The 27,585-nt window shown below is 54.8% G+C and overlaps 1 protein-coding gene across 2 annotated transcripts in view; it reads left to right on the top strand.

Annotated features, from left to right (window-relative positions):
• Window positions 1–47: 47 nt before the first annotated feature.
• The window catches only part of DGAT2 (diacylglycerol O-acyltransferase 2), a 32,149-nt gene continuing 4,611 nt past the window's right edge, over window positions 48–27,585 (top strand). The window contains exons 1-6 of one of the 2 annotated variants that reach the window (XM_045818192.1): window positions 279–305; window positions 2,528–2,620; window positions 14,509–14,637; window positions 20,251–20,358; window positions 20,755–20,825; window positions 26,872–27,076. In XM_045818192.1, the coding sequence (XP_045674148.1) occupies window positions 2,590–2,620; window positions 14,509–14,637; window positions 20,251–20,358; window positions 20,755–20,825; window positions 26,872–27,076 (544 nt within the window). In that variant the 5' untranslated portion in view covers window positions 279–305; window positions 2,528–2,589. Of the gene's footprint in view, window positions 306–2,527; window positions 2,621–14,508; window positions 14,638–20,250; window positions 20,359–20,754; window positions 20,826–26,871; window positions 27,077–27,585 lie in introns of both variants that reach the window. The other variant, XM_045818191.1, reaches the window with a different exon arrangement.

Here is a 27,585-nt window from a genome sequence, read left to right on the forward strand (position 1 = left end):
TCGGGCCCCGCCCCGTTGTGAGGTTATAAAATGCAGTGCTTCGAGTCGCGAGCGCAGGGGCTACGGCTAGGGCTTCGCGTTAGGCTGCTTCTCCCACTGCCAAGGGCCGCCCGCCCCCAGCTCCGGTGCCGTATCAGCGCCGGCGTCAGCGCCGTTCCCGGCTCCCGTGCTCGGCGCGAAGCCCTGGCCCCGGCGGCCGGGGCATGGGCCAGGGGCGCAGGGTAAGGCGGCTTCCCGCACGGCCGTTACCTACACCGGCTTCAGCATGAAGACCCTCATAGCCGCGTACTCCGGGGTCCTGCGAGGTGAGCACCCCGCCAGAGCTGCCCTAGTGAGAGCTGTAATGGAAGGGTCTGTGCTGTCACGTGAGGTGTCTGGGCGACGGGGTGAGAGTGTGGGGGATGTAAATTGTCACCACCAAGGGGTCTGCACGGCCTTCCGGGCTTTCTCGTCCGGGCTTATGAAGCTGCAAGGTTTTCAGGAAAAGCTGTAATGAAGGGCTGTAATGGCCAGCAGGAGTGTGTTCTTATAATGAGGGTATGCTGCTGAAGGACTGGCCACTGCGCAGGTTAAGGTCTCAACCCCTTTTCTTTTGGGAAAACTTGTCGTTCCCCTCCCTGTCCCTTCTCCGCAGTTCATCTGGGTCTCGGATGAAGGAAGAATAATGGTTACCTGGACTGATCCAGGCAGCTTGGCGTGGTAGTCACGTCTGGGTTCAATCTCCACTGTAGCACGCATCAATATTTGCATCTGCTGTTACATCACTTGCCCCAGCTTGTTTTTCTCATCTGTGAAATAGGGGTGATATCTGACAACTCTCCAGCCCCCAGCATTGTTGGTGGCTCCTAGCAGTTACCCCCCTCCCCTCTGTCCTCACCTGAGGGAGCAAAGGGGAGAGACTGGATGGGGCAGAGTCACAAGGCTTCTGCACTCCCCTGAAACAGCCACCAGACAGAGATGTGTCTGACGGGACAGGTGTGCCCACCACACTGTCCTCTATCCAAGGCCCATCCTCCAGCCCGGGCTCTGGAGCCCCGTCAGAAGCAACTGTGAGCCTGGCATACTTAGAAAGCGGGCAGAGGACCCTGGGTGCCCTCCAGCGTAGCCCCTGCCCCTGGAGCTGAGGCCCTCAGTGAATGGGACAGAGCTGAGATCAAACTCTAGAGCTTTACCCCCGGAGGAAGATCATCCCTTCCACCTCCCACACCCCACCCCCACATGTGCGGCTGGAGAAACTAAGGTTGGAGAAGTGCATGACTTGCCCAAGGTTTCCTTAGCAAATGCCTTAGGGAGGGGATTAAACACAAGTCCAGGAGACTCTGGGAAGTCAACATAGCTGTCCTGGTCTGAGTGTCTGTCTTGCTTGATCCCTCGCTCCTTGCTTCCCTCCCTCCTCCTAAGTCTTTATTCCGCTTGCTGAACCTGTCCTACTTAGGATTTTTCTTTAGTAACTAACAATTGCCTACCCCACGCAGCTTCATTATAAAAATAAAGCATGATAATTGTTGGGATTTTGAAAAGCATAGAAAAACAGGATGAAAATTAAAATTGCTGGTATCAACTATCCAAAGATAGCTTTCTATTGCCATTTTTAGTACATTCTTTATAATTTTATTTGTACATATTATATAGGTAAAGTTGAAGGCATGCTATAGATAGAGTTCTGAAACCTGTTTTCTCCCTCTTGATGTTATATCATGAGTATTTCCTTCTGTTACTCAAAACCACGTACAATATTCTGGTGGCTGCATGACTGTGGAGCAGTGTCACAGTTAAACCGTGTCTTGGGCGTTGTTGTTCCCTGTGTGACTGTTGCTATGATTGTTTGCCCTCTTGGTCTGGGTGCTGCTTGCTCTTGGAGAGGCACTGCACTGCTGTCGCTGTCTGGTGGGGCAAGCAGCTTGAGGTGCCCCGTGCACCCGGCCCAATAGCCTCTGACAGCCCGTTCTCTCACTTAAGAGTGCTGGTCTGTTCACTGCGCCCTTTGAGGGACAATAAGAAGGGAAGGGAGGGACTTACTCATATTCAGGCTTTAAAAAATGCGTTTGGCTTCAGGGAATGGGCCAGGGATGCTCTCTGTGCTAGTCCTTCCTGGTGGTTCCCTTCCCTCACCTCTGCTTCCCACAGGCTGGAAACTGTGTCTTCCAGGAGCCAGGGACCCTGACTCCCATGCTTTTGACCTAGAGTTTGTTATTTAGGAGGACTTTTAGGGCATGATTTTGACCAAGTGACTTAATATCATATCAGGAGCATTTTCCCCATGTTGTTATCAGATCTTGAAAACAGGGTTTTTTGGTTTTTTGTTTTTTAATTGTCTGTGAAGAATTCCATCATGGCATGTAGCAGGGCTGGTATGAAATACAAACCAATCAATTTAGCTCTCTGGGATCTGCTTTGATGAAAGACTGGGTGGAGTAGGGGAGGGTGCTGCATCAAATTCTGTGTTATCTAGACATCTCCATTAGACCTGCTTTCTACCTCCTTGGTCTTTGACAACACTCTCCGGTGTCCCGATTTGCCTCTGTAGATAAGGTGCCACAGTTGTGAGGTGGTGAACACCCTGTTAGTGGCGGTATTCAAGGAGAGACCATGGATTCTGTGAAGGGAAGTCCTGCATTGGGTGAGAGATTGAATAGACACCTTGGTGCCTGATTTCTTGACCACAAGAAAAGGCCAGCTCTGGGAGCATGGGTGGGTGGGTGGGTGGGTGTCTGTCCGGACGGAGGCGGAAGTCTGCGTTGATAATTTTTAATCTCTGAAGGACTATCCCATGTTGGGGTGGAGGCTGCAGAGTTAGGCACATTTGCATACCTGCCCTCGCCCCTGGACAGGAGGCTTTTCCCGTCAGAGCCCTCTGATGCCTGCCTCTGTCCCTAGGGTTCAACCCATGGCCCAGCGTGAGATGGTGGCAGCCCCAATGACGTTCTGAGCTGATTTGTTGTGTATGGCTTCAAACAGCAAGGCCTGGCACAGGGGTGGGTTTATGGGCACATAATGGTTTTGCTGTAATGGAGGAATTCTTTCTAACAGCTCATAAGGACTGCAGCAGGCTCAGCGTGGGTGCGGGTGAAACTCCCCATCACTGGGGGGTTGCAGGCAGGCACTTGGTGGGGAGGTGAAACTAAGAGGCTAGATTGTTGGGGGGTAGCTCTGGAACCTAACTCAGTCCTAAACTGTAGGATGAGAACATCATTCTGATGTTCTCTTCTTCCCTAATTTGCTGTAGCTTTCTCCTTCCCCTGTCCCACTTCCTTACTGCACAGAGGCCACTTTTGGGTTATCTGTGATGCCAGTGGCTCATCTGGGCTGGGAAAGAAGGGCCAAGAGTAATATTTACTAGCAGTCTGGGTGAGTCAGTAGCCAGTGTGGAAATCTTGCCCCACGCCCCTCCTCCCACCTCCAAATACAGCAGCAATACTTGAGTCATAAAAGCATAACTATCTGTTAACACGGATCTGGCCCAGACCTTAAGTTACAGACGGGACACTGAGTGCCCAGAGAGAAGGCTCTGGTCCGGAGTTATCAGAGTCAGGGTTAGAACCCAGGCCCATCTCCTGTCTGTGACTTGCCCCCTTAAACCAAGAGGGAAGTGTGGTGAGGCAGCAAAGGGCTGAGCACAGGGCTCTGGCCATTGTAGGTGCTCAGCTGCTTCTAGTTTTCATGATGTGGGTGATAGGCCAACCCTCCCAGGCTTTTTGGGGAAGCCCTCCGCTGCAGCTTGCCCTGATGGATGGAGCCTCCACGAGCCCTGAGAGCATGGACGCCAGGCAGACTGCCAGGTGTCCCTCATCCCACTTTAAACCTCCCAGACTCCTCCCTGTGGCCATGAAGCCTCATGCGAGCAGCTCCACTGCTTCATGGCCTCATCTCCTCCCACGTTGTGCTCGGAACAGCTGGCGGTCTTCCTGTCCTTGCAGCTTTCCCGCCCGTTCAGCCCTGCCTCGCTCAGGGGCTGTGTGTGTGCTGCCCTTCTGCCTGCATTGTTGCACGGCTGGCTTCTGACTGTTCAGTCCCCCTCATAGGCCTTTTCGGACCGTGCATCTAGAGAGCGGCCCCCTAGTCACTTTCCTTGTTTTATTTTTTTTGATAGTCCTTATCATTACGTAAATTATTATGTGGATTTATCTGTTTAGGTCATTGTCTCTCCATGAGAATGTCAGCCTCTTGGGAGCAGGGACCTTGTCTGTCTGTCTCAGTGCTGTATCCTTGGGCCTGCAGTACAGTGCCTGGAATGCAGTAGGTGACCAGCAAATATTTGTTGAATGAATGAAGCATTAATGGGTCCTCATCCCTCCTGAGAGCTGCCCTGTCCCTCTTGGCAGGAAGCTCTGTGTGATTCCTCTTTCTTCCTCAGGCCTCCTCTGGGTCTGCCTGTGCTGGGGCTGCAGCTGTCCCCTGCCCTGGAGACACCCACAGTCTCAGCTGAAGCTGGCTCTGGGGCTGAGTGCAAAGTGGGCAGAGCCTGGCTCTACAGGGTCCCTGTCATTGCTTCCAGGGCTTAGAAGCCAGAGAGCTAGAATTCCAGCCCCGGCTTCCCTCTGGGACCTGATGGGCAGCTCACTTCCCTTCTGGGGATCTCATTCCCCCTGTAATATAGGCTCAGAAATCTCAAACCTTCAAGAAAGTGAGCGTGAATGGAAAGTGCTTTGTAAACCAGCCTGTGGCACTCCAGGTAGTCCCTCTCGTCTATCCTGTGTGGTGCTGCACAACAGGCTCCCAGCACTGTGGAGAGTGGCGGGCCCTGCTCTGGGGCATCTGAGAAGCTTCAGCATGGCGGGGACCCTTTGGCTTGTTGACGGAGCACCTCCTGTGAGTTAGACCCTGGGCTTCGCACAGGGTGGTTGGCCCTGGGCCCTGCCTTTGAGGAAGTGGGCCTGGGGGTATACACAACACTGCCTTACGCAGTGACCCACACAGTGTCAGAGAACGAAGCAAGAGGAACTGTGGAGGCCTGGAGGTGAGGGTGGGACAGTTAATCATCTGGGGGTCAGGGAAGGCTTTCTGAAAGAGGTGACATTCAGCCTGGATACTGAAAGATGAATAGGCATTAGCAAGGCAGGAAGAAACTTTCAGGCACAGGGAATGGCATAAACCGAGGCATGAGATTGGATGGGAGGGGCAGGCTGACTGCAGGGCCTCCCAGTCACCAGTCTGGCCTGGAGTCCTGGTATGTGCGCTAAGGAGCAGAGACAGGCTGCCATATCTGGGCCCGGTGGCTCACCTACGCCCGCCCGGGGAGAAAAGGAACCTGGTGCACTTGGTTTCTTGGCCTCTACCACTTCTGGGGACTCCTGCTATGGAGCTGCTGCTAGTAGATTTGAGGTGCTGGGGCTAGGAGTCAGACCCGAGGTCTGTTCAGCCCCTACTCAGCCCCTGAACTGCTGTGAAGCCTCAGCAAGTCAGGACCCCTTCCTGATCCCTAGTCTCCTCATCTGTCAAATGGGCAAAAGTGTCGTAAGAGTATCTGCCCGGGTTATGCTGCAGACCCAAGGAAGCTGAACCTACAAACCATTCGGGCAAATCAGCAGAAGTAGAAAATGTGAATTCCTTTCACATTTTATACCCTTAAATTAGAGTATATTTAACAGCCCTGCGCAAAGGGCCGGGAGCCTCACTCTGCATCTGCTTCCTGTGTGAACTTGGGCAGACCCTGCCCCGTTAGCACCTTGACCTCCTCACCTGTGCAGTGAGGAGGGCTGGCTGGGATGGGCTTCCTCAGGCTCATTCCAGATCTGCTGCAGAAATTGTTCCAATCCTGCGCCTGACTGCTGCGGGGCCATGGGGGGTCAACCTCCTCCTCATTCTTGTTCTCAATTTGTCCTTGTGAAAAAGGGCTCATGTCCTGCTTGGGGCCCAAGAAGTGCCCCAGAAGAACTTAGCTCCCCGCACTTGCTCATACCTTGTGATAGGGACCTATTTTGAGAACTCCTTGGTGACGTAGGTACAGGCGGATGGTGTTGCCATGGCAACCCCTCCCACTTCAGTAGCTATTTTTTAATGTGTCAGAAGGTGGGGGTGGGGAAAGCGGGCCAGTGGGGTCCTCAGCAATCACCTTGATGGTCCTGGTTGCCGTTCCAAAGTGTTGGGAACACGGAACCCTGAGAGCCCACTTCCTTGACCTCTTCTCCCAGGACTTTCCCTACTTCGGGGAAAGCAAGCACTTGAAAATTCAGGTCTCTGGAGTAGCCCAAAGAGGGGCTTTTAGTCTCTTTAGGGGGATCTCTTGCTGATAAAAATTCGCTAGTACATTCTAGCAGAGCACAGAAGGCCCAGGTTGTCAGGACTTCAGATTCCACCTGATCTCACACAGTCTTCTAATTTAGTGCCAGTGGGGAGAGTGAGAGCTAGAAAAGCTGGAGGAGGCCCAGGGTCCCCGCGTGTCTGTGGTGCCCACCATGCCTGGCTGCCTGCCTGTGTCCTACACAGGAGACTCCGAGGATCCACAAGCAGGGAGCCACTGGGCCCAGGCAGGGTCCTGAGGCTGAGCCAGGCCTTCCAGCCAGCACGCCCCCACAGCTGCACGCTGGCTTCCTCTTGGGCCAGACATCCCAATGGGCTCTGCTGTAAGGACCCCTGATTTGCAAAACAGAACCCTTAAAGTGGGAATTCTTCGTCCTGCCAGAAAAGAACTCACCAATGTGTCTGCACCAGGTAAACAGCTGGCTTGTGGCCTTGGGGCCCTTAGGCACCAGCTGCAGTTGGTGTAAAGAACTGGGGTGGGGGGCGGGGGAGGGGGGCATTGTGGACGACAATCTTCCAGGCCTCCAGAATGGCAGAGCTCACAACTTCTGGCCTGGCATTCTTGGTCCTGACTGCATGGCTCCCTGTTCACATTCTCACCTCGACTCACACACGCTCACCGTCTCCTTGCTCCAGCCTGGCTGAGCTAAGCACAGTTAACTTCTCAAACTTGTGCTCTCTCCTTTCCAGGCCTTTGCAAATAACCTTTGCAGGACTCCGGTGCCTGGGGTCCTGACCGTGCACCGGCCTCCTGTCAGCCTGGCACACTCGTACCATCCTTGACATCTCGCCTGACCTGTTACCTCCTCGAGGAAGGCTCCCAGAGAACATTCTCCTGCTGGATCGGGGGCCTCCTCTAGATTCCCTGGCTCTGACCTAGCCCTTTGTGCCTAATTGTTCACAGCCCTGTCTCCTGGGGCTGTCATAGCTCAGGTAGGTGGCCCTGGGGCAGAACTCAGCCTCCAGTAGCGGCCCCAGAGCAGAGGCAGGGTCTGGCAGCACCCTGCTGCAGCCCCTGGCCTGGAAAGGGTACATAGAAAGCAGTAATAAATGCATGTTAGTGTTGGGACCTGGTCCTTTACTCCCTCCCTCTAGAGCCTTCTGCCTTTGCCTTTCACACACCCCCTCCAGCTGAAGGACACCTTTCCCTTCTGATTCCCCAGAAAGTTCCATTTGACCCTCTGTCATAGCCCAGGCCAGCCAGCTGCAGACAGGGCGTACCTCCGTTCTGGTCCAGGCCCTGTTTGCTGGTCTCTATCCCCTTGAGCATCCAGGCATTCAGCCAACATTGATTGAGCTCCTGCTGTGCACCTGGCCCTGTGCTGGGCCCAGGGGCCCAGGTGAAGAAGACATGGTCCCTGCAAACAGATGCACCCTTATTCTCACAGTGAGAACAGGCTGAGTAGAGGGAGGGCTGAGGTGGGGGCACGTGGGGTGAGCAGACAGACGAAGGCTTCCCCCAGGAAGGGTCAGCCCCGAATGGCAAGGAAGGTGTCCAAGGGGCCAGCCCTCAGTGCCAGGCTGGTGCTGAGCCAGTGGCCAGACTGGACTTGCAGGTGCAGAACTCTACCTGCGGGGAATGCAGGCAGGGCCATGAGTGAGGGAAGACTTCAGGGAGGGAAGGAATGTCTGCCTGAACATGTGGTAAGATGCAGAATGGGGACAGGCTCGTGGGCAGGTCTTGCGGGAGCCCAGCCCTGGACTCGGACTCTAGAATAACAGGCATGACCCTCCAGAGCCATGACCGACCCTCTCATCATCACCTGTGTGGAGTCCCACTGACAGCCACCTGAGGGCCTGGAAGAGAACTTGCCTCTCCCCTTGAAGATGTGGCACCTCTTTGGCACTTGGCCTAGCTTCCTGGGCCTCCCTGGGACTAGAAGGGCCAGTCAGGATGTCAGTATGTCCACCCTCTGCCTCCGTACAGACTTGCACCCAGTTCTTTAGAGTAGCTTGAGGCGACTTCCTCACTGCCTACTTAGCAGCTGGCGGCCCAGGGCAGGTGGGCCCATGGGCACGTCCCCTGAGGATGTGAGCATGTGAGCAGGTTGACGTCCCCACTCACAGAGGCCGTTCACATGTCTGTGACCTCACTGGCATCTTTCTGGGTCTGTAGCAGAAGCACCAGACACTGTTTGGGCCTTTTCCATAAGTCGTTCAGATTCTTCACAACAATCCTGGGTCGTAACTAAGGACAACACTGAGTCTCAGACAGGGGTAGGGATTTGTAGGGTCTCATGGCAGGAAAGAGGTCGGAGCCAGAGTGTGAATCCCTGGTCTGCTGATGCCTGCACTTCTACTCCGAGGCAGGACGAGGGTTGCTGTACCCATTAGACAGGAGGGGACACCAAGGCTCACTTGATAATTACCTGGCATCCACACAGGTCTTTCCTTTTTATGGCGCTCTTGCCTATGCATTATCATTTAGTCCTCACAGCAGCCTGCCGAGGTAGGTATTAGCCCCAGTGTACAGATGAGGAAACTGAGACTTACACCGGAAGTGACTCACTGAGGCTATGCTTCTTGCAAGTTAGGGGCCAGATCCTCCTGCCGCCTGGCTTCCGGTCCTTTGCATCGTCCCCAGGTTGGCAACCCCCCTCAGCCCCCCACCCAGATGTCAGCATCCACGGTGGAGGAAGCAGTGTGGGCCGTCCACAGACACGACCCTTGTGCTCCTGCTCCCCCCAGTGCTGGCCGTGCTCAGCGCCTCCTCTCCACCGGTCCCTGAGTATTCTTGCCCCTCTCTCTAGCCCACTACCCCAGAATGATTTTTCTTCAAAGCTCTCATCGCCGCCAGACACTACATCAGCGCTTTCTCACTCCCTTAGCAGAACCTAGGGCCCCGACGACTTCCTGTGCAGTGTTCGCTGCTCTTTCCCCAGGGACTAGAACAGTACTTCCCACCTCCTAAGGGCTCCCCACTTCAGTCGTATCTGTGGCCCCATCCGCCTTCTCGGGAAGCCATGCCTGACTACTGTAGCCCTTTCTGACTCCTCTGTTGTCCACCTCACTGGGGTTATCCGTGAACCCCGTTCCTGGGTCCTAGAACGTTCTCTTCAGGCCTGCCTCTTTGCAGCTCCCTCTGAGTCTCTCTGGCAGTCACTCCTCACCACAGTGCCCACTTTCCTCCTCTTTGCCTCCCAGACCTTGTCTGCCCGGCCCTGCCAAGGCCTCATGCCCCCCTTGGAGCCACCCCTGTCACCGCGCTCACTCTGTTCCCTCTTCTCGTAACACACAACCACCCTGTGTGTTATGCCCCTCACCATCAATGCCCCTCCCCGCTCTGGTCAGTGACAGAAGCAATGACGGTAGCTATCACGTAATGGCTGGACAGATGCCAGCTGTACCTTCCGTGCATTTCCTTCATTCAGTCTGCCCAGCAGTGCTGTGAGTTGGGATCATTGTCCTCATTTAGCCAATGACAAAACTGAAGCTGAGAGGGGCTCAGCGTCATGCCCAAGGTCACAGAGCCATGCAGGGGCTGAGCTGACCCAGCCCTCTTTTTCAGATTATGGGGATTACAGGTCAGACCCTGCCCCTCAGGCTTGTTGGAGAGGAAACCCTGTTTTTGTCAGCCCTGGGTGGCCTCCCTGGTCACTCTGCTATCAGATGTTGGGCAAGGAGGTGTTTGGACACACCCGTACCATCCCCAAGCCGAGCCAGGCTGAGGAGTGTGTGGCCTCACTGCAGTGAGCAGCTCTGGCTCAGCCCTTGCAGCAGGAGCTCGGTTCGTGGGCACACGTGGGTGGGGTGAGGTCCACATTCCTCGCACAGCCAGTCTACAGGAGAGTGTCCCCACCAGACTGGGGTGTGAAGTGGGGCACAGCAGGCAGCCCTCCCTCAGCTGGGGGTGTGTCCCCAGAGTCTGGGTGTGGACTGGCTTGGTTTGGGGACCAGCCCTCAACAGCGTGGCATCATGGAAATGAGGGACTCAGAGCTCAAATACCTGCCTTGAGTCCTGGTTCCCCTATATCCTGACCTCAAGCAAATGACCTAACCTCTTTTGGCTTCACCTTACCTCAGTTTCCTTCTCTGTGAAATGGGGTTGCATGTTACTGCCTTGTACACCTTCCTGGGGAGTGCTGTGGACTGTGAAGCCCCGTATAGACTTGAGGGGAGGGGATTCCTTTCTGCAAGAGAGCTGCGTGGGGGCCGCTGGCAGCTCCACCCCCTCCGCCCTCCCAAATCTAGGACTGAATGAGCTGTGTAAAGTAAGCGGGACCTGGGAGCAGCCATTAGAATTGGCTATTGGGAACTTTTCTCTAGAGCACTAGGCAGCCCACTCTATGGCCTGTCTTGTCTCCCTCCACGAAAAAAGACACTCTGTAGGTAGGGGTTCTGTTCCCCTCACAGGTGGGGAAACTCATGCTTGGGGAAGGTGAGGGCAGATCCCCCTGCCCCCTCCACCCCAGCTCCAGCGTCCTCAGCGATGGGGCGGGGGCCCTCCTGGCAGGCAGTACAGTCTAACGTGGGCATGCAAGCCTTCATCCGCCCCAGGGCCTGTGTGTTTGTTCACTCATGTAGTAAACCTCTGTGAGCTCCTCTATCACAGGCCCTGTACGGGGCTCTGGCTGCACAGATGAAGCAGGCCCAGCCCTGGCACCCAGGAGACACTGGCACAGAAGGAAGGCCGGGTGAACAGACACTGGCTGCGGTGGGACTGGTGCTGAGAGTGTGCGGAGAGGGAGGCGTACCGAGGGAGGCCGGGGATGGACGGCAAGGAGCAGATTGGAGCTGGAACTTAGCTGGATGCTGAGGCTCCCTGCTGGCCCTACCTGGGACTGGGTATGAAGGTGGCAGTGGTGGCATCTGACTGTAGCTTTGGCATTCAACGAGCTTCTGTTGGACCCCTCCCAGCCACAGCCAGGGCAGAGGGGTGCTGACTGCTGAGCCGTGAGGGCTGGCGGAGGCCGGGAGGTGCCCAGGAAACCCTTGCCTCCCACCTGCCAGGCAACCATACCAGGGCTGTTGTCACAAGGTGGCAAGCCTCTAGGTGGTGTCCTCAGGAGGGAGCACAGCAGAGTGCAAGCAGTCGAGAAGATTGTAGAGTCCATCCTCCCTACCCCCATTGTACAGATGGGGAAACCGAAGCCCAGAGAAGTGAGGTGACTCGGCCAACCTAACACCTCGATGCCCCAGGCCCTGCTGCCACTTAGCCTGCTGCACAAGGTGCCTGCTCCTGGACTGCCCCTGAAGGAAGACAGGTCATCTGTCCTGCACCCCCATCCCACCATCCCCTCCCAGTCTTCCCCCGCTTTGTTGTGGGGAGAAGGAACAGGGGACCTGCAGCGTAGCGACAAGATGCAGTCCTGGAAGTCGGAGCTGAATTGAGCCCAACCCTGACACCCTCTAACCTAGTGACCTTGGCCATGTCACTGCCTCGAGCCATTTTTATCACCATCAAAATGGGGCAGGCCAGCTCCTGGGACCCAGCTCTGTGGTCAGCCAGGCCAGAATCTTGCGGCCAGGAGCCAGCTGAGCGGTCCCAGGCCAGAAGAGCACAGTGGTTGCCCCCTCCTGGGCTCCCACAGGGGTGCCTGCCACTCCTCAGTGGACTGTGCATTTCCCACTTCGTGGCAGAGCTGGCTGTGGGCCGTGGTGGGGACCAGGCTGGGTGAGAACAGTCCGGGTGGTGTGGGAGAAGCCTGGCTCTGGCCGGCATGCTGTGGGGCTTGCGGGGGTCCCTCACGCCCTCTTCTTTCTGCCTGGGTGAGAGTTGGACAAGGGGGCCTGCAGTTCCTGCACTTGGCCCTTACCTCGTTGTGAGAGACCTCTGCTGAGCTTAGCAGACCCAGGTCTTTACAGTTGTTCGGGTGGAGGATATGATACCAGAGTGGAATCACTGTGTTCCCCGCCCCCCACCCCAAGCAGGAGCGCTCCACACAGTGGTGATGAGTTCAGCCAGCCGACTGGCCCTGACACCAAGGCAGGGGCTTGCCCCCAGCCCTTTCTTTAAGCTCTCCTCAGGCTGTTGGCCTTGAGGTCTTGTTTGCAGTAGGAGGTAGGCAAATACGACAGTGTCTGACGTCCTTCCCTCCGGTGCCTTCTTTCCCCTGAACAGCGGAGGTGGAGGCCCCCAGCTCCTCCCTCCAGCCCTGCCCCCATCCCAGTCTTACTCGGCCTGAGACTTTGGACTGAGGAGCTTGTTAAAATGCAGGTTCTGATTCAGCAGTTCCAGGCTGAGGCTCCAGATCCTGCATTTTTAAACAGTTCAAGAGACCACACTTTGCGTAGAAAGGTGCTAGAGTCCATTCTACCTTCTTTCCAGCCAGGGCACCCAGCCTGCCCCAGACCCAGACCCAGAGCAGGGACTCGCCTTCCCCTTAGCTTACTCTTAGCTGCCCTGGCCCCTGCTCCAGACCTTGGATCAGGAGTGTAGGACTGCTGGGGCCTCACTTCCCTCCCTCATGTTCCTCCCCAGGCCACTCCCCACTGTTGGATGGGTTTACCAGGTCCTGAGCACAGCCCACCGTTGGGCCGAGGTGTCCCATGGGTGCTTGGCACCTGCTGTGAGGGAATAGGAGGTGCCCTGGGTGGGGGGGCAGGAATCCTGGATTCTGGCCAGGCTGCCTGGACAACCCAGTGCCAGTCAGTACCCTTCTCCTCAGTCTCCCTGATGGTCCAACCGGGCAATTCTCGGTCGCTCCAGAGGGCCCTCGGTCCCCAGGGTGGGTTGTCAGGAAAGTGTGGGGGTGGGAAGGACCTGTGACGTAAGGTTTTTATAGAGAGAGGGTGGAAGAGCAGTTTTGGGTGAAACCTCTGGAATGCCTCTGTGGCCCAGCCTCTTCCAGTGCTTTTGTGAGCCACATACTGCTACCTCATAGGGGCTGCTGAGCACCCAATATGCACCACACTCTGGGGACATGTCAGGGAGCCCTCCTGGTCTTGCCTGGGGTTACAGTAGTGGTCAGACTGGTGTCTGAGTCCTGCTGTCCCAGGGTCCCTCCTGCTGACCCATCAGACCAGGTAAAGAGGACAGGACTGTCTGCCTTGACTTGTCTGTGTTCCGCCTAAGAGTCAGAGTGGTTGTTGACTTCCAGCTGATAAGAGTTCTGTCTCTTTCTAAACTCTGCTGTGACCTTGTTGCTCCACAGATTTTGAAGAAATGCAAAGGCTTGACTGTGAGCCCCTAAACCCCTCTCCCTCCCACTCCCAGAGGTAGGTCAGGATGAAAGGTCATGGACCCTTCAGGACAAGATTATGACTTAGTGCGGAGGGCCTTGCAGAGTGGGTGTGTGGAGGAATGTTTAACTAGAACACAGCAAGCACTCGGTGAAGATGTATTGAGCGAGCGGTGTGCAGTTGGGGTTCAGCAGATGTGGGGTTTGAAGTGGCCCCTCCTTTGGCCCAGCTTCTGGAAGGAGTGGGGTATGAATTAGGACCCTCAGCCATGCTCACTTCCAGTGCTGCCTTTCTTGCTGTCACCAGGCTTTCTGGTCCCACTGTCCCTCGGTCACTGAAGTTTAGGGCGTCATCCTCAGGGCACAGCCACAGAGCTAATTAAGTGAACACATCTTGTCCTAACTTCCAGGCTCTGCACTTGCTCAGTAGTGAACGTGGCAGCAGCCCTCGGTGTCCCAGGCTGCCTGAAGCTCCACACCCAGCAGGTCCTTTGCAGAAGCAAAGCTCTGGCCTGATTCCTCTCTGAGCCCCGAGCTGAGGGCTCTGAGACGGAGCTGAAAGTGTAAATCCCTCTGGAGGTGCTAGTGGCTGCGGGCTTGGTGGTGTTGGGGTTTTGGGCAACAGTGCTCAGAGCCTTCAAAAGGGTGTCACCCCCTAAGGGTAAGGGGGATAGGGTGGGGACTTGGGGCGCTCAAAGTACAGTTGGAGAAAAAAACATTGCAAATTGGATGTTGAAACTCTGTCCTTGGCCTCGCAGACACAAATATCAAAGGTTAAATATTTGTACTAGATCCAGATAAAGGATAGGGATAGGTGTTCGGTAGGGGTGGCAGGAAGGAAGAGAGCTGGCAACTATGGAGAGCCTCCCCCAGTCTCTTTGGCTACCTCACTTGGTCTACAAAATGATCCTATGAGGGTACACCATTCCCACTGGGTAGGTATAAAAACCGGGGCACAGGGAGGCACATAACAGCCCAGAAATTGTAGCTACTGGGTGGCAGGGCTAGGATTTGAACCCTCGTCTGTCCAATTTTGTGGTCCATGCTCTTCACATCTGGGAAGGTACTTGTGGGAGGTGGGTTGGTGGTGGGGACTCTGAGTCTGGAGGGAAGGGGTCAGTGGGCTGACGTCTCCCCTCCGCTGCAGGCACTGGCTCCAGCATCCTCTCCGCCCTCCAGGACCTCTTCTCCATCACCTGGCTCAACAGGTCCAAAGTGGAAAAGCAGCTGCAGGTCATCTCGGTGCTACAATGGGTCCTGTCCTTCCTCGTGCTGGGTAAGCTGGGCAGGCAGGGGCCACCTCCTCAACAGAGGTTAGAGCAGGAGCTCAGGGGCGAGGGCTAAGAGCATCTTCCCACTTACCGCCTTTTGGGCCCCAGTCCAGTGTTCTACCCCTAGGCATGCACGAGGGCTCAGTGAGTTTCATAAATATAGGAGGTGGTGATATGGTTCCCCTTGTGCAGGTGAGAAGTCCAAGTCTCAGAGAAGGTAAGTAATTTGTCCAAAGTCACACAGATGTGAATCCAGGTCTGCGGGGCCCTGAAGCCTCTGTTTTCCCCACGGGCCACCCTGCCTACCGACATACGTTTTCTGGCAGGTGCATTGCTTCGCCTCAGGGTGCTGTGATGCTGGGTTTGAGTCTTGACTCTACCGATAACAAGCTCTGTGCCCTTACACAGGTGTCTGAAAGTTAGTTCCCTCATTTGGAAGGTGAGGAAAATGCCGCCTAATTCACATGGCTTTTGTGGAGATTCGAGATAAGGAATGAGAGCAGGTAGCACAGGGCACTGCCACCCTCCTCCTGCTGAACACACGCCCTGGCTGCCTCCCACAGCCCATCTACTGCCGCTCCCTACCCTCTCAGCACCTTCCACACCTGTGCTTCTGCAGGTCCAGGTTGGGGCCCTCACTCCCCGGGTTGCTGTCCCGACCAGGGTCAGGACATCACGGGCCGTGTGGGAGGAGGAGAGGGCCTAGGCCCGGGCTGGGCCCTGCTCTCCCAGCAGCCTCTTCTCCTTCCCCAGCCCCTGTGTCTCCAGCGTAATAAGTGGCTTTCCCAGCGCGCAGGCAGACAAACCTGCTGCGGAGGAGCATAGAGTACATTCCAGGGCACATGGGCGAGTCCCTGCGGGGGGGCCCCCCTTCAGGACTGTCCCGTCTGATGGGACTATCAGGAGTTACCCTGTCAGTGAGGAGCAGCCGTCCTTCCAGGATGCACGGGGGCTTCTGAGACTGCGTTTCCCAGGGCGGCAGTGTGCAGCCCCTTCCTCCCTGTGCAGGGCAGAGGGATGGGGCACGGGCGCTCTTATCAAGCCCCCGACAGTGTACCTGACACTTACTGAGTTTTTCCTTGACTTCCTGCTTCTCAGGTGAGGAAATAAAAGCTCACAGAGGTTCCATGGGGCTGTGCAGTGAGACCCTAAAACAGCTGGTCTTCACCTTTAGGCCCCAGAGGGGACTTTAGGGTGTCCATGAACCCCTAACCTTAAGTGCAAAATTATATGTGAGAATATATGCACCCTTTTCTGGGGTCAAAGGCAATTACTGTCCTCATATTCTTTTATTTTAATTTTTATTTATTGATTTTAGAGAGAGAAATTGAGAGAGAGAGAAACATCAATCTGTTGTTCCATTTACTGAGGTGTTCATTAGCTGCTTCTTGTATGTGCCCTGACGGGGGATCACACCCACAATCATGGCGTATTGAGACAGCACTACAACCCGGCCACAGCTGTCCTCAGATTCTTACAGGGACATGTGGCCGCAAAGAGATAAAGAAACACTGGTCTGGGGAATATAGCAAGTCAAACTGGTTCCCTCAGGGCTCAAACCCCCATCTTGACCTGCATTCGGCTACTTATTTAGAATCTTGGAGTACAGAGCACAGCATAACCCCTCCATTTTCAGATAGGAACCAGGAGTACAGTAGAGCCTTGCCCAGAATCTCATGGGAAGGAAGTAGTGGGACCAAGAAAAGACCCCACAGAGTCCAGTCACCCAGCCCCCTGTCCCATCTCATGCAGCAGCTCCCATAGTCCTCATTTGCATGGAGAAGCTGCCACTTTCCCATCCTAGTGGGTCAGAGCGTGGCTGATGGGGCACTCAGCAGCTGGTGGAACCACAGCCCATGCAGCACTGACAGACCTGGCCCTGAGCGGTAGGTTAACAATCCATCAAATCCGACCACAGCCCAGAAACTGGCCCAGCACCTTCCCAACGCCCTCGTGTAGGTGGGAGCCCAGCCTGGTTGGATGGGCAGGTCTGCTGAGCTGCTGCTAATTATTGCCCTGAGCAGCCCAGTCTCTCCCTCCCACTGCCGCCCGGATCTGCTGGCAGAGGCTCTCCTAGTGCTGCAAAGGCTGCTGTGGCCCCAGCAGCCTCCCACTGGAACAGCGAGACTTTTCCCCATTTTTCTGCCATAGACTCCTCTGGCATGCTGATAAAGGCTATAAACTTTTCCCAATGCTTTCAAGGGTGTAATACAAAGTACATTGGATTTCAGAGGTGGCCACTGATACTAAAAACCGATGAAATTTAAATATAATTATGCACACGTTAAGAAATCAAATTAGCCCTGGCCAGGTTGCTCAGTTGGTTGGAGTATCATCCTATACACCAAAAGGTTGTGGGTTTGATCGCTGGTCAGGGCACACACCTAGGTTGTGGGTTCGATCCCCAGTCAGGGTGAATACAGGAGTCAACCAGTCGATGCTTCTCTCACATTGATTTCCTCTCCCTCCCTGTCTCTCCCCTTCCCTCGTCCTTCCTCTCTCTCTCTAAAATCAATGAACACATCCTCAGGTGAGAATTTAAAAAAAGAAGAAATCAAATTAGACATATAGTAATCCATGTGCTTTTTAAAAAAAGATTTCAGTTATTTATTTTTAGAGAGAGAGGCAAGGTGGGAGAAAGAGAGGGAGAGAAACGTCCATCAATGTGAGAGAGAAATATCCATTGGTTGCCTCTCACAGTACCCCAACCAGGTGTCTAGCCCACAACCTAGGCATATGCCCTGACCAAGAACTGAACCAGCAACCCTTTGGTCCACAGGCCAGTGCTCAATCTACTGAGCCACACCAGCCAGGGCTGCTTTTTATTATTACAGTAAATAAAAAACTCTAGCAGCAGGAGTAATTGTTATTCTAATTCTTAAGTAGTGATGAGAATAAATGTTTTCAAAGTATCTGCAATTGCTACAAATGTGATATAAAAACACCTTTGTTTTCTTCTTTTTAATAGACATTATTTTACTTTTTTATGTATTGATTCAAGAGAGAGAAGCATTGATTTGTTGTTCCACTTATTTACACACTCATTGGTTGATTCTTGTATGTGCCCTGACCAGGAATCAAACCCACAACCTTGGCACATCAGGGCGATGCTTTAACCAACTGAGCTATCTGGCCTGGGCCAATACCTTTGTTTTCCATTGGTGTCACTGACAACAGAGCTGCCAATACTACTGTGGTCTGTTACATTAGTAAATGAAGGAAATACTAAATTTCCATCAGAGATGGGTAAAAATTAAGATGTCATTTTTTTTTTCTATCCAAGTCCATGGATCTTTGGATCAGACACTTAACTGTGTGTTAAGTCCTCTTGACACATCATCTCATGTGATCTTCCCAACCCCCTGTAAGGCGATTGAGGGTCGGGGCGGGCTGTAACCAGTGGGCGGAAGGGCCGGGGCTTCATGGAAGAGCATGTCCATGCCCTTCACGGGGCTCTCTGCTGCCTCTCGGCCCTGCTCACGGGCCTCGGGGTCCTGAGCCCTCCACACGTGAAGCCAGCGGGGCCTTTGGGCAGTGGTTACATCTCACGGACCCCACAGCCCTCACGGACTCTGCAGTGCTGGCTCCTGTACAGCCCCGTGACCTACAGGGTGGAGCAGGGAGCAGAAACCAGGATTGTCTCTGAGAAAGGAAGGTCGATCAGGGTTTAGTTCATTTTTTGCTCAGTAAACCTTTCCTGCGTTGGTTGCTGGGGCTAGTGAGGTTAATCTGACCCCATTGCAGCTCCCAAGGAGCCCAGGGTCTGCTGGAAGGAGTCCGATGGGGGAGGCAGGTGATGAGTGCGGTGAGAGAGGATATGGACACACAGGGATTAAGGGGAGTGGGACCCCCAACCACCCGGCTGAGAAAGTCCTGGACTAGAATGCAGTCTCCAGACTCTCCATCTGTTCTATGTTGCTCCGTCCAGACTTAGCACCAGAGCGAGGATAATAGGTAGGGATTCCCACCTGCCTCTGCAGAGAGCCCAGACTTCTAGGGAGGGCCCGGGGCTCAGCCTCTCCAGTCCAGCTGCCCCCCGGGAGAATTAGGGGTGTGATGGCCGCTAGGTTTCCAGGCTGCTCAGCCCCTCACCTGAACCTCACGGCCCTGCCCAGGCCCGCCTGGCTTCTTTAGGAGCTTGAATACCTGCCGGCTCTTTCCCAGGCCTAAGAAAGAGGACCAGTGGCAAACTGATGGACAATGTGAGTGACTCTGTAGATGGCCTTAACTTAGACATGAGCATTCACCAATGGCCTCAAGTGCCTCACAGTTTGCCTTTGACAGGGTTTCATAGACTGCTCATGCTTCCCTGGAGACTCGTCTTCCCTGTTTGTGACGTCACAGCCCCGAGCTGGTCCTGCCCAACTGGATGCCTGGCCACTCAATGCTCAATGCCCCTCCCCAGACAGTTGTACCGTTTTAGCTACCTTGGGGAGAGGCTAGCTCAGGGGTCTAGAACAGGACTGGATTGTGGATGACAGGGGACTTCCCTTAGATCCATGGAGAGTGCCTGTCTGGCCCTTCCCTCTCCCTTGGAAAACCAAAGGAGGTTTGGCAGGGTGGGCAGAAGAGAGTATGAAGTCTAGAGCCAGGTAGCTTTAGAGCACCCCTGACCAGCACAGTGTCCAGCTGAGGGTGGGCATACCACAAGGGTTGGCTTCCCTCCTTGGGCAGTGGACAGGGTGCTGGACAGAGGCCCACAACTACTGAGCATGAGTACCTGCTGCCCCTGGCACTGTGCTGAGTGCCGGGGGCAGAGCAGATGTGGCCCCGAGGGCAGAGAACTCAGAGGGGAGACGTCCGTGTGGGAGGGCAGCGTCACACAGGAGAGCAGAGCTTCTGAAGGCTGGGGAGAAACTGGAATGGGAGAAGCCTGCGGAGGCTTCTAGGGGCCAGCTATGAGGTAAGCCAGGCCTGGCATGGACCTTCCTTCCTCTCTGGGCCGGCTTATTCATCCTTATGGCCAGCAGGCCCAGAACAAAGTGACCACATGGAATTTGACCCCAGGGAGTCTTCTAAGTATCCTGCTGGGTTTGTTCTTTTTTTTTTTGGCGGGATGCTGATGGGCTCTGGGCTTTGGCATGGGGCCCTGGCTCTCCTTGTGTTGGAAGCAGCCAGCCCTCCCCCCGGGCAGGAACCCTTCCCTCTCAGGTCCCTCCAGTGGCAGTCTGCAGCTTCTAGCTTTTGGTGCATTACTAAAGCCTGCTGCAGATTATGGTTTGAATTCTGGCTCTGCCACTATCTTGCAGGGTGACCTTGGGCAAGTTACCCCCTCCCAGAGCGGCAGTGTTCTTGTCTCTAAACTATTGTAAAGGTAACCCCGCCTCATGCTGAGGCAGTGGCTCAGCCCGTGTCCTGGGATGTGGAGGCACTTGGTAGGTCCCTCCCCTCATCCACAGTGTCTGTGCTGGGCACTGCGGGGGAGAGGACAGGCAAGGAGGGGACGGAATAACAGCTTAAAGGACAGCTTCACAAGAAGCTGAAGTCTGCCTTCTCCGACGCCATTGCCCAGACAACATGGAGCCCGCGTGCCCCTTAGTGCCAGCCCACAGAGCCTCAGAGATGAGGCTCATCTCTGCGAGTCTGCGCCTGACCTGTGGCCTTTTGCCGCCCACCAGGAGTGGCCTGTACCGTCATCCTCATGTACACGTTCTGCACCGATTGCTGGCTTATCGCTGTGCTCTACTTCACCTGGCTGGCGTTTGACTGGAACACGCCCAAGAAAGGTAAGGGCATGGGTCTCCCTGCCCCACTGCCTCGCCCTGGGAACCTTCCCTCTTACACAAACTGAGGTTCCTTATCGCGAATGTTGCCTCCTTTTACTTAATACCTATTATGCGAAACACTTCGGGCTAGACCAGGGAGTGGTTGGGGTAGGGGATCTAAAACCACTGCTAGGGGCACCGTCCTGGTCCTCACCGGAGCTCACCCTCAGCCAAGGGTTTGTCTAACGTGAGGGAACGAACGTGGGCAGGGGCCCAGTGGGAAGGAGGAGAAGATGCTGCCTGGGGAGACAGTCACCCACCTCAGGGTTCCATGCTGCCTCTGTCTTGTCTTCGTACCCAAACGTCACCCTCCCCCATTCCCACTCCTTCCCAACACTGTATTTTGTTCTCTGGAAGGTGGCAGGAGATCAGAGTGGGTCCGAAACTGGGCTGTGTGGCGCTACTTTCGAGACTACTTTCCCATTCAGGTAAAGCTTTGTGGGTATTATCTTGGGAGGGTGGGAATGGCTGGGAGATCCGAATTCGAGCTTAACCTGCCCAACCACAGTGACCACCCATGCTGAGTTGAACCATGTGGCGTCTTCCACTCTGAGCATCTGTTTATACTTTCCCAGTTTATGCAGGATTTGAGCAATTTATGGCACATATCATGCCATACCAAGCAAACAGAAAAATCAGACTTGGGGGGAAACACACTAGTATTTCAGCCATAAGGGTTAACACAAAGTGTGGTGGTTGAGTTTCATCATTAGTTCTGAGCTTCCTGGCAGCCAAGGCAAAAGGGGAAACATGATAGTTGCTGGTTCTTGTTTTGGGAAAGGAAGAAGCAAGAAGCTTACTATCTCCTTGGGGAAATAAGACTTCATCTAGCATTTGAATCTAAACGATGTTTCAGACACTGAGGTCCTGAGCGATCCGAGGAGTGGGTGCAGCAGCAGATGTTTTGGCCGCTGTGTGTCTGCCTTTCAGTGAATGTTAAAGGCAGAACTTAAAATGTGAGGGCATTTATCAAGAGAAATACTTAATTAAGTAGCCTCAGTTCATCTGGCCTGAACCCAGAATTTCACTGAACCAAGTATAACAGTCAGTGTGAGGGGCTTCCTTTCCTTCGGAAGCTCTTACAGAAATAACACCACTCTCCACCAGTTGCAGGTGGGTCACTGGTGGTCATGGCCGTGGGAATTAAGGCTCAGGAAATTTGATGTGCAGCAAAAGAAGGGTGGGACCTTAGTTGCTGAAGTGCTTGGGGAAGGCGTCTGGAGGAGGTGCTCCTGGAACTCCACCCTCAAGACGGCAGCACCGAAGAGGCAGGGAAGCAGTGGGAGCACAGGCACCTGAGTGTGCGGAGAAGCCTCTGGACAGGGAGGGTCTCCGTTTATTGGGAGACTGCTAGGAGCCAGCAGTTTCCGCAAGGAGTCTCCTGTAAGGGGTACTAACTTTACCCCGTTTGTTTGTTTTTTCCCCCAATGATAAGACAAAGTTTATTTAGAAAGTTATAGAGGTAGTAGAAATGAACCAGTGGGGCTGCCGAGGCTCAGAAAACAAGTTTCAGAGGCAGAAGAAGGGCCTTTGGGGTTTAGGGGAGAGAAAGGCAAAGGTGATGCACCTGGTGGGAAGAGGAGCAGGAGGGGCGAACACAGGTGTGTTCCCCAGAGGGAGAGCGCCAACTGTATCCCTTTCGGACAAAAGAGGAAAGGGCAGGTCAGACTGGCAGAGCTGACTGAGGCTAGTGGTGGGTAGATTCCAAATGCTGTCTGGCCTCAAAGCCTGGGCCCTTCCCACCACAGGGCTCTGCCTCTCCGTGCAGCAGAGCCTTGGGAAATAAGCTTGGACAGGCACTCAGGCTTCCTGCTGCTGACTTGGAGGATGGAGGCAGGAAGAGCCCGGCCTGCCCCTGGGTGAGGCACCGTCCCTTCCAGGGTTCAGTCTCCTTGTATGCAACAAGTTTAGACCAAGCTGGTCTCTGGGTTTCCATTCTGATGCACCATCAGCCGCTCAGGGACCTACACACCGGTCTTCTGAGTGCCCACCATCCCTTTTCTCTGGGCCAACCTCCAAGTCCTGATGGAATAAATGGTGGCATGATCTGGCTTTAGTCTCATCTCTATCCCCCTGCCTGTGGTCTGCAAGCTAGCTTGGCAAGGCAGAGGCATCTGGATCCCTGTACATTTGGGTGACACTTGTGGATTGTGGATAATTCTGTCAGAATCCTGCAGGGGAAAGACCTGTCTGGCCAGCTCAGCCAGCACCCCAGCCCCGGCACACCCTAGCTGCTGAGGGAACCCAGCAGAAAGCAGTGGGGTTTCAGAGTGGTGGCAGCCTGTGAGTGTGAAAGTGTGCATGACACAGGGTGGTGTATGTTTGCTGTTCTGAGTCAGTGACTGAGACATCCTGGCGTGCTGCCTGGGGGAGGTGGCTGGGTGACCCCCCCATTCCTTCACTGCACCCAGTATAGTGGAGCGCCCACAGAGCCAGCTTCTTCTGCCCACCCCAGCCTGAGACCATGTTTTCCAGAACCTTCAGGGTCAGGGTTCTCACTCCTCCCTTCTGCTGACCCCATCTCTCCCTCTGGAGGAATTCAGGGCTGTTGTTGCGGGGAGGATGTTGCATCATAGGACCCAACCCTCTCATTCTGGAGGTGAGGAAACCGTCCCAAAGAAGGGCAGGGACCAATACAGGTTGCACAGTGAGTCCGTGCCAGCGCTGGTACTGGAATCCAGGCTCGAGGTTCTTTCCCCCTGAATTCCTATCGCCCATTTCTCTGGGGGAGGCTCAGTCCCAGGTTTCCCCATCAGACTGAGCCCCGCCTCTCTCTGCTGTGCTGTTGGAGACCTGGCTTGAGTTCTTGCTCTGTCACTCTGTTCCCTGAGCATCAGTCACTGCTCCCTGTGCAGGGCTGGACATGGGGACACAGGACAGTCAGCCCTGGTTGCTGCCCTCACAGGAGCTCACTATCTAATGGATCCTGCTAGACTCTGTCACTCTCTGCCCATGGGACCACAGGTGCACTTTATCAGGCTCTCCGAACCCTGTTAGTCTCATGTGCAAAGTGGAGCTGTGCCTATGATAGAAAGTGGTGAACCATGGTTCATTGTCAGGAACTGTGGACTCTGTTCCCTCTACTGGGGCCCTCTCCTCAGGGGCCAGGCCCCAGTGCTCAGAGTGGCCTACCCCACAGGGGCCTCCTCAAGTCCGACAGCCCCCTTATCCCAGAAGACAGTGAGCCGGTGGCTGCGGTCAGACTGGAACAGGCAGAGGTCCTGCCTCACTGATCTTTGCCCATCTGTAAGAACCAAAGCAAAATGCAGTGTCCCTTATCACACCTCTGTTCCAAACAGTCAGCTGGAAGTTAGAAACGAGACAGGTTTGGGTTGGCTCTGGGAGGCCCCTGGGCATGAGGACCGAAGCCACACCGGGCTTCCAGTGGGCTAGAACACTGAGTCTCAACCTGGCCTTTGCTCTTGCCTGCTGGTGACCTTGTCCAGGCTCCTCTTCTGCCATGAGGGCTGACGCTCTGTGGAGAGCTGTGTTTGACCCTCCTGTCTCACCCCCTGTTCCCAGCCTCTTGCCAGTGGTTGTGTAATGATCCTTAGCTGTACCCACAACCCGCAGCTGCCTGCCCCTGTGTTAGCAGCAACCACCTGGACTGCTGGCCTTCCCCAGCAGTGTCTGGGTCTAGGAAGGATTTTTGGAGAGGACACTATGAAAGACTCTGAGCTTAGAGTCCTTTGTTTGTCTGTCTGCATCAATTCATGACAGGCCTACTGAGGCCCAGAGCAAAGGGGCTGCCCCAAGTTCACAAAGCCAGTCAGTGTCAGGGCTGGCACAGGAACCCAGGCTGTTCGCTTCAGGACACCCCCGCATCCCTGCCACCGGGCCCTGCTGTGTGAGCCCTGCGAGTCTCTGCTCTGCTTCGGAGTTTCCCTCTCTGTGGTGCCAGGGTGGCGCACGCCTATCTGAGTACCTTCCCTGTCCTGAGAGGCAGAGTGTGAGGAGTGACTTGCCAGGAATGTGTCCCAGGCTCACATGAGCCAGTAGGCCTGGCCTGGCCACCCCTTTGGACTGAGACTTCATTCTGGGAAACCCGGCTCACAAGCGCAGGCTTGTCAACAGAGCCTTTATTAGAGGCGTCCTTCCTCCTCTCTCCAGGTTGGACACTCGGTCCAGCCCTGAGGGGAGAAGAGTGTGGGACAAAGACAGGTTACATCTGTGTCAGACGCCTGCATGCTTCTTGGCACCACACCGACACCAAGGGCCGTCAGTTTGCACCATGTGCCAAGGCACCTCATTTAACCAAATGTCCCACCAGACAGAGGCTCGGAGGAGGGGAGAAGTGATTTAAAGAGCCAGCAGGGCTTCCACTAGATGACACATGGACAACCCAGGCCCTGGGAAAAGTGCAGCTGGGTGTCCTCACGAGGGGTGGAGAGTGTTTCCCTGGGCTCCCCACGAAAGCAGCAGCTCTGTCCTCTGGGCCTCAGTGTCCACCTCGTCATGGAAGGAACGGCCTGGAGAAGGGTGCCTCCAGTCCACTCTGTGCTTCGGGCTCCCTGGCCCAGCCACATGATCAGGATCAAGTTTCCAGCACAGTACTGGCTGCTTGAGCTCTTACCTCAGTGCCTGCCTTTTCCGTGGAAACTGGCACAGGTGCTTTTTCCTTTCTGGCTCTGCTGAGCATTAACATGGTGGGCAGCCCTGCTCTTCAGGGGGCAAAGTCTCAGAACGACCACCTTGCAAAGCTCAACAAGCTGGGGTCCCGTGGGACCCTCCCACTGCCCCCACCCCATGAGCCACAGATCAAGCTGCTGCCGCTCCCCATTTACATAGCTGTCTGCTAAGAGTTGGTTTGGTTTTTGAGCAGCTGTAATCTGCCTGCCAAAGACAAAGTGGGAGAAAGAGTGAGAATATCTCCAGCAACAGAGAGTGGTGCTCAGCAGGGCTCGCTCACCCTTGCACATGCCAGCAGTCACAGAGCGGCCCCTGCTTCTATCACCTCCGGCTTCCGTGGGGTCGCAGTGTCCCCAGGCCATCCCCCACCACCCCTCACCCCCAGCTGAGCACAGTGTCCTTCCCTCAGCCAGGCGGTTCCCACGCCTGGGCTCACCGAGAACTCGGGCTCTTCAGGTCATGCCGATGGCCAGTGGTTCTGGCACCAGTGTGTGGAAGTGGGCACTTTCAAATTCTGCAGGCAGCTGCACCGACAGCTCCTCTTTAGAGAGTCAGAGAAGCCCACAGGACCAAACTATTCACATCCCTGGACCTAGGAACTGTATTTCTAGAAGTTCGTCTCAAGAAAATAATCAGTTACATGGACAAAACAAAGTGTTCATGGAGGCATTATTTCTGAGGGAAATTTTGGAAGCTTCTTGAAGGTCCAGCAGTCAGGATTTGATTACAGCTCCATTACCTGTAGCACAGCCGTGTGAGAGAATGACACAGCCATGAGAAGACATGTGGCCAAGGACTTCGATAAGGAAAAATAGATAGGATATGATAATGCTTGGTAGGAAATTACATAGAAATGGTGTCACCCACATGACCTCTATTTTGTGTGTGTATTTGAATAGAAAAAGGACTCAGTACATAGGAGGGTTTAGCTGGATGATGGTATGATAGGTGCTTTTGACTTCCTTATCTTTTTCTTTTCTTTTTTTTTTGAATTTTCTGTATTTTGAAAATTCTCTGTGATTATTCATTATTTTTCTAATCAGAAAAAAACGTGATGTTTTTCTGAACAAAATACCGGCACTCTCCACCCCTCTCAGCACTCTCGCTCTGTCCTGTATGTTGCGATGTGCAGCAGGTGCCTCTTGGGCTCAGGGTTCAGGGAAGGAAACTTTGTACCAGCCACCCACCCTCTAACCCTAACACCAGGACGGGGATGGGCTCCAAGGGAGCCAATCATTCTTCAGAGCGTTCCCGGACAGCTTAGTTGAAAGTACCACAGGTCAGCTGCCCAGTTGCACAGCTGACTCCCTCCCCCGTCACTGGCACCAGGGCTGTTGCTTGCCCTTGTCCTTCCTGTATCAGAGCCTGAGCTGAACCTGGCTGCCTGGAAGGAAGTTTCCATTCCAGCTAGCTGCACCATCCCTTCTCTGGCCAGACTAAGGGACTTGGACTCAATCCCAATGGGAACTAGAGAGTTACGGGGATGGCACTGGGTTTTAGAATAGTCACTCCGGCTGCAGTGAGGAGGACAGGCCCAGAGCGGGAGAAGACAGGAGGCTGGCAGAGTGCAAATAAGAGGACCTGGTGTGTTTGGCTGAAGACATAGGGGGTCAAGGGAGAAAGTTTCCCACCCCCTTCCCAGGGACGCGCAGTCCAGATGGCAACTGGCGAGCAGGCAGCGCTGTGGCCCCAGTGATGAAAGTCTGAGGTCAGGTGTGGAGAGTCGCTCCAGCCTTGAGGCCCGGAGTCCCAGGGGGTATGGCCAACCCAGCCTCTCCACCGTCTGGGTGTGCCCCAGACCCCTCTCCTAGCCAATTTCTTCTCAACTGAGTGTTCTCCTTGCAGCTGGTGAAGACTCACAACCTGCTGACCACCAGGAACTACATCCTGGGATACCATCCCCATGGCATCATGGGCCTGGGTGCCTTCTGCAACTTCAGCACAGAGGCCACGGAAGTGAGCAAGAAGTTCCCTGGCATAAGGCCCTACCTGGCCACGCTGGCCGGCAACTTCCGGATGCCAGTGCTGAGGGAGTACCTGATGTCTGGAGGTGAGAATCCATCTCTGCTTATCCTCACTGGGCTCCACGGCCAAGGCCCGGGCCTCCCCACTGAGCAAGGTGACAGACTCACCTGGAAACCAGTGCACCACACCGTTCTTGCGCCGAGAGGGGCTCTTGCTGTAGGCGCGGGGTCAGGGCGGAGCAGGAGAGCTGTTCATGAGGTCTTTGGGAATCACCTTGGATAGCATCTTCCCCAGGAAGCCTTCTCTGGCTCCTTTTCTGGGTGCCCCAGCCCCTGTACTGTCCTCTGAACAACCCGATCGTTGTCTATGGCTCTGTCATTATCCCCCGGCCTGTGACCCCCAGCAGCCTGATTCACGGGGCTTCCCAGCACCTGGCGCCAGCCTGGCAGAGTCAAGACCTCAGACAGTATTTGCCAAATGACTAAGTTACCCAAACAGCTTTGTGTCATTATCCCCATTTTTCAGATAAGTAAGCCGAGGCTCGGAAAGAGGACAGATTATGTAGGGCCATGCAACTTCTAAGTGGCTGGGTTA

Source organism: Phyllostomus hastatus, unplaced genomic scaffold, assembly GCF_019186645.2.
Source record: "Phyllostomus hastatus isolate PE091 unplaced genomic scaffold, TTU_PhHast_1.1 phas_scaffold_317, whole genome shotgun sequence".
Classification (NCBI taxonomy): domain Eukaryota; kingdom Metazoa; phylum Chordata; class Mammalia; order Chiroptera; family Phyllostomidae; genus Phyllostomus; species Phyllostomus hastatus.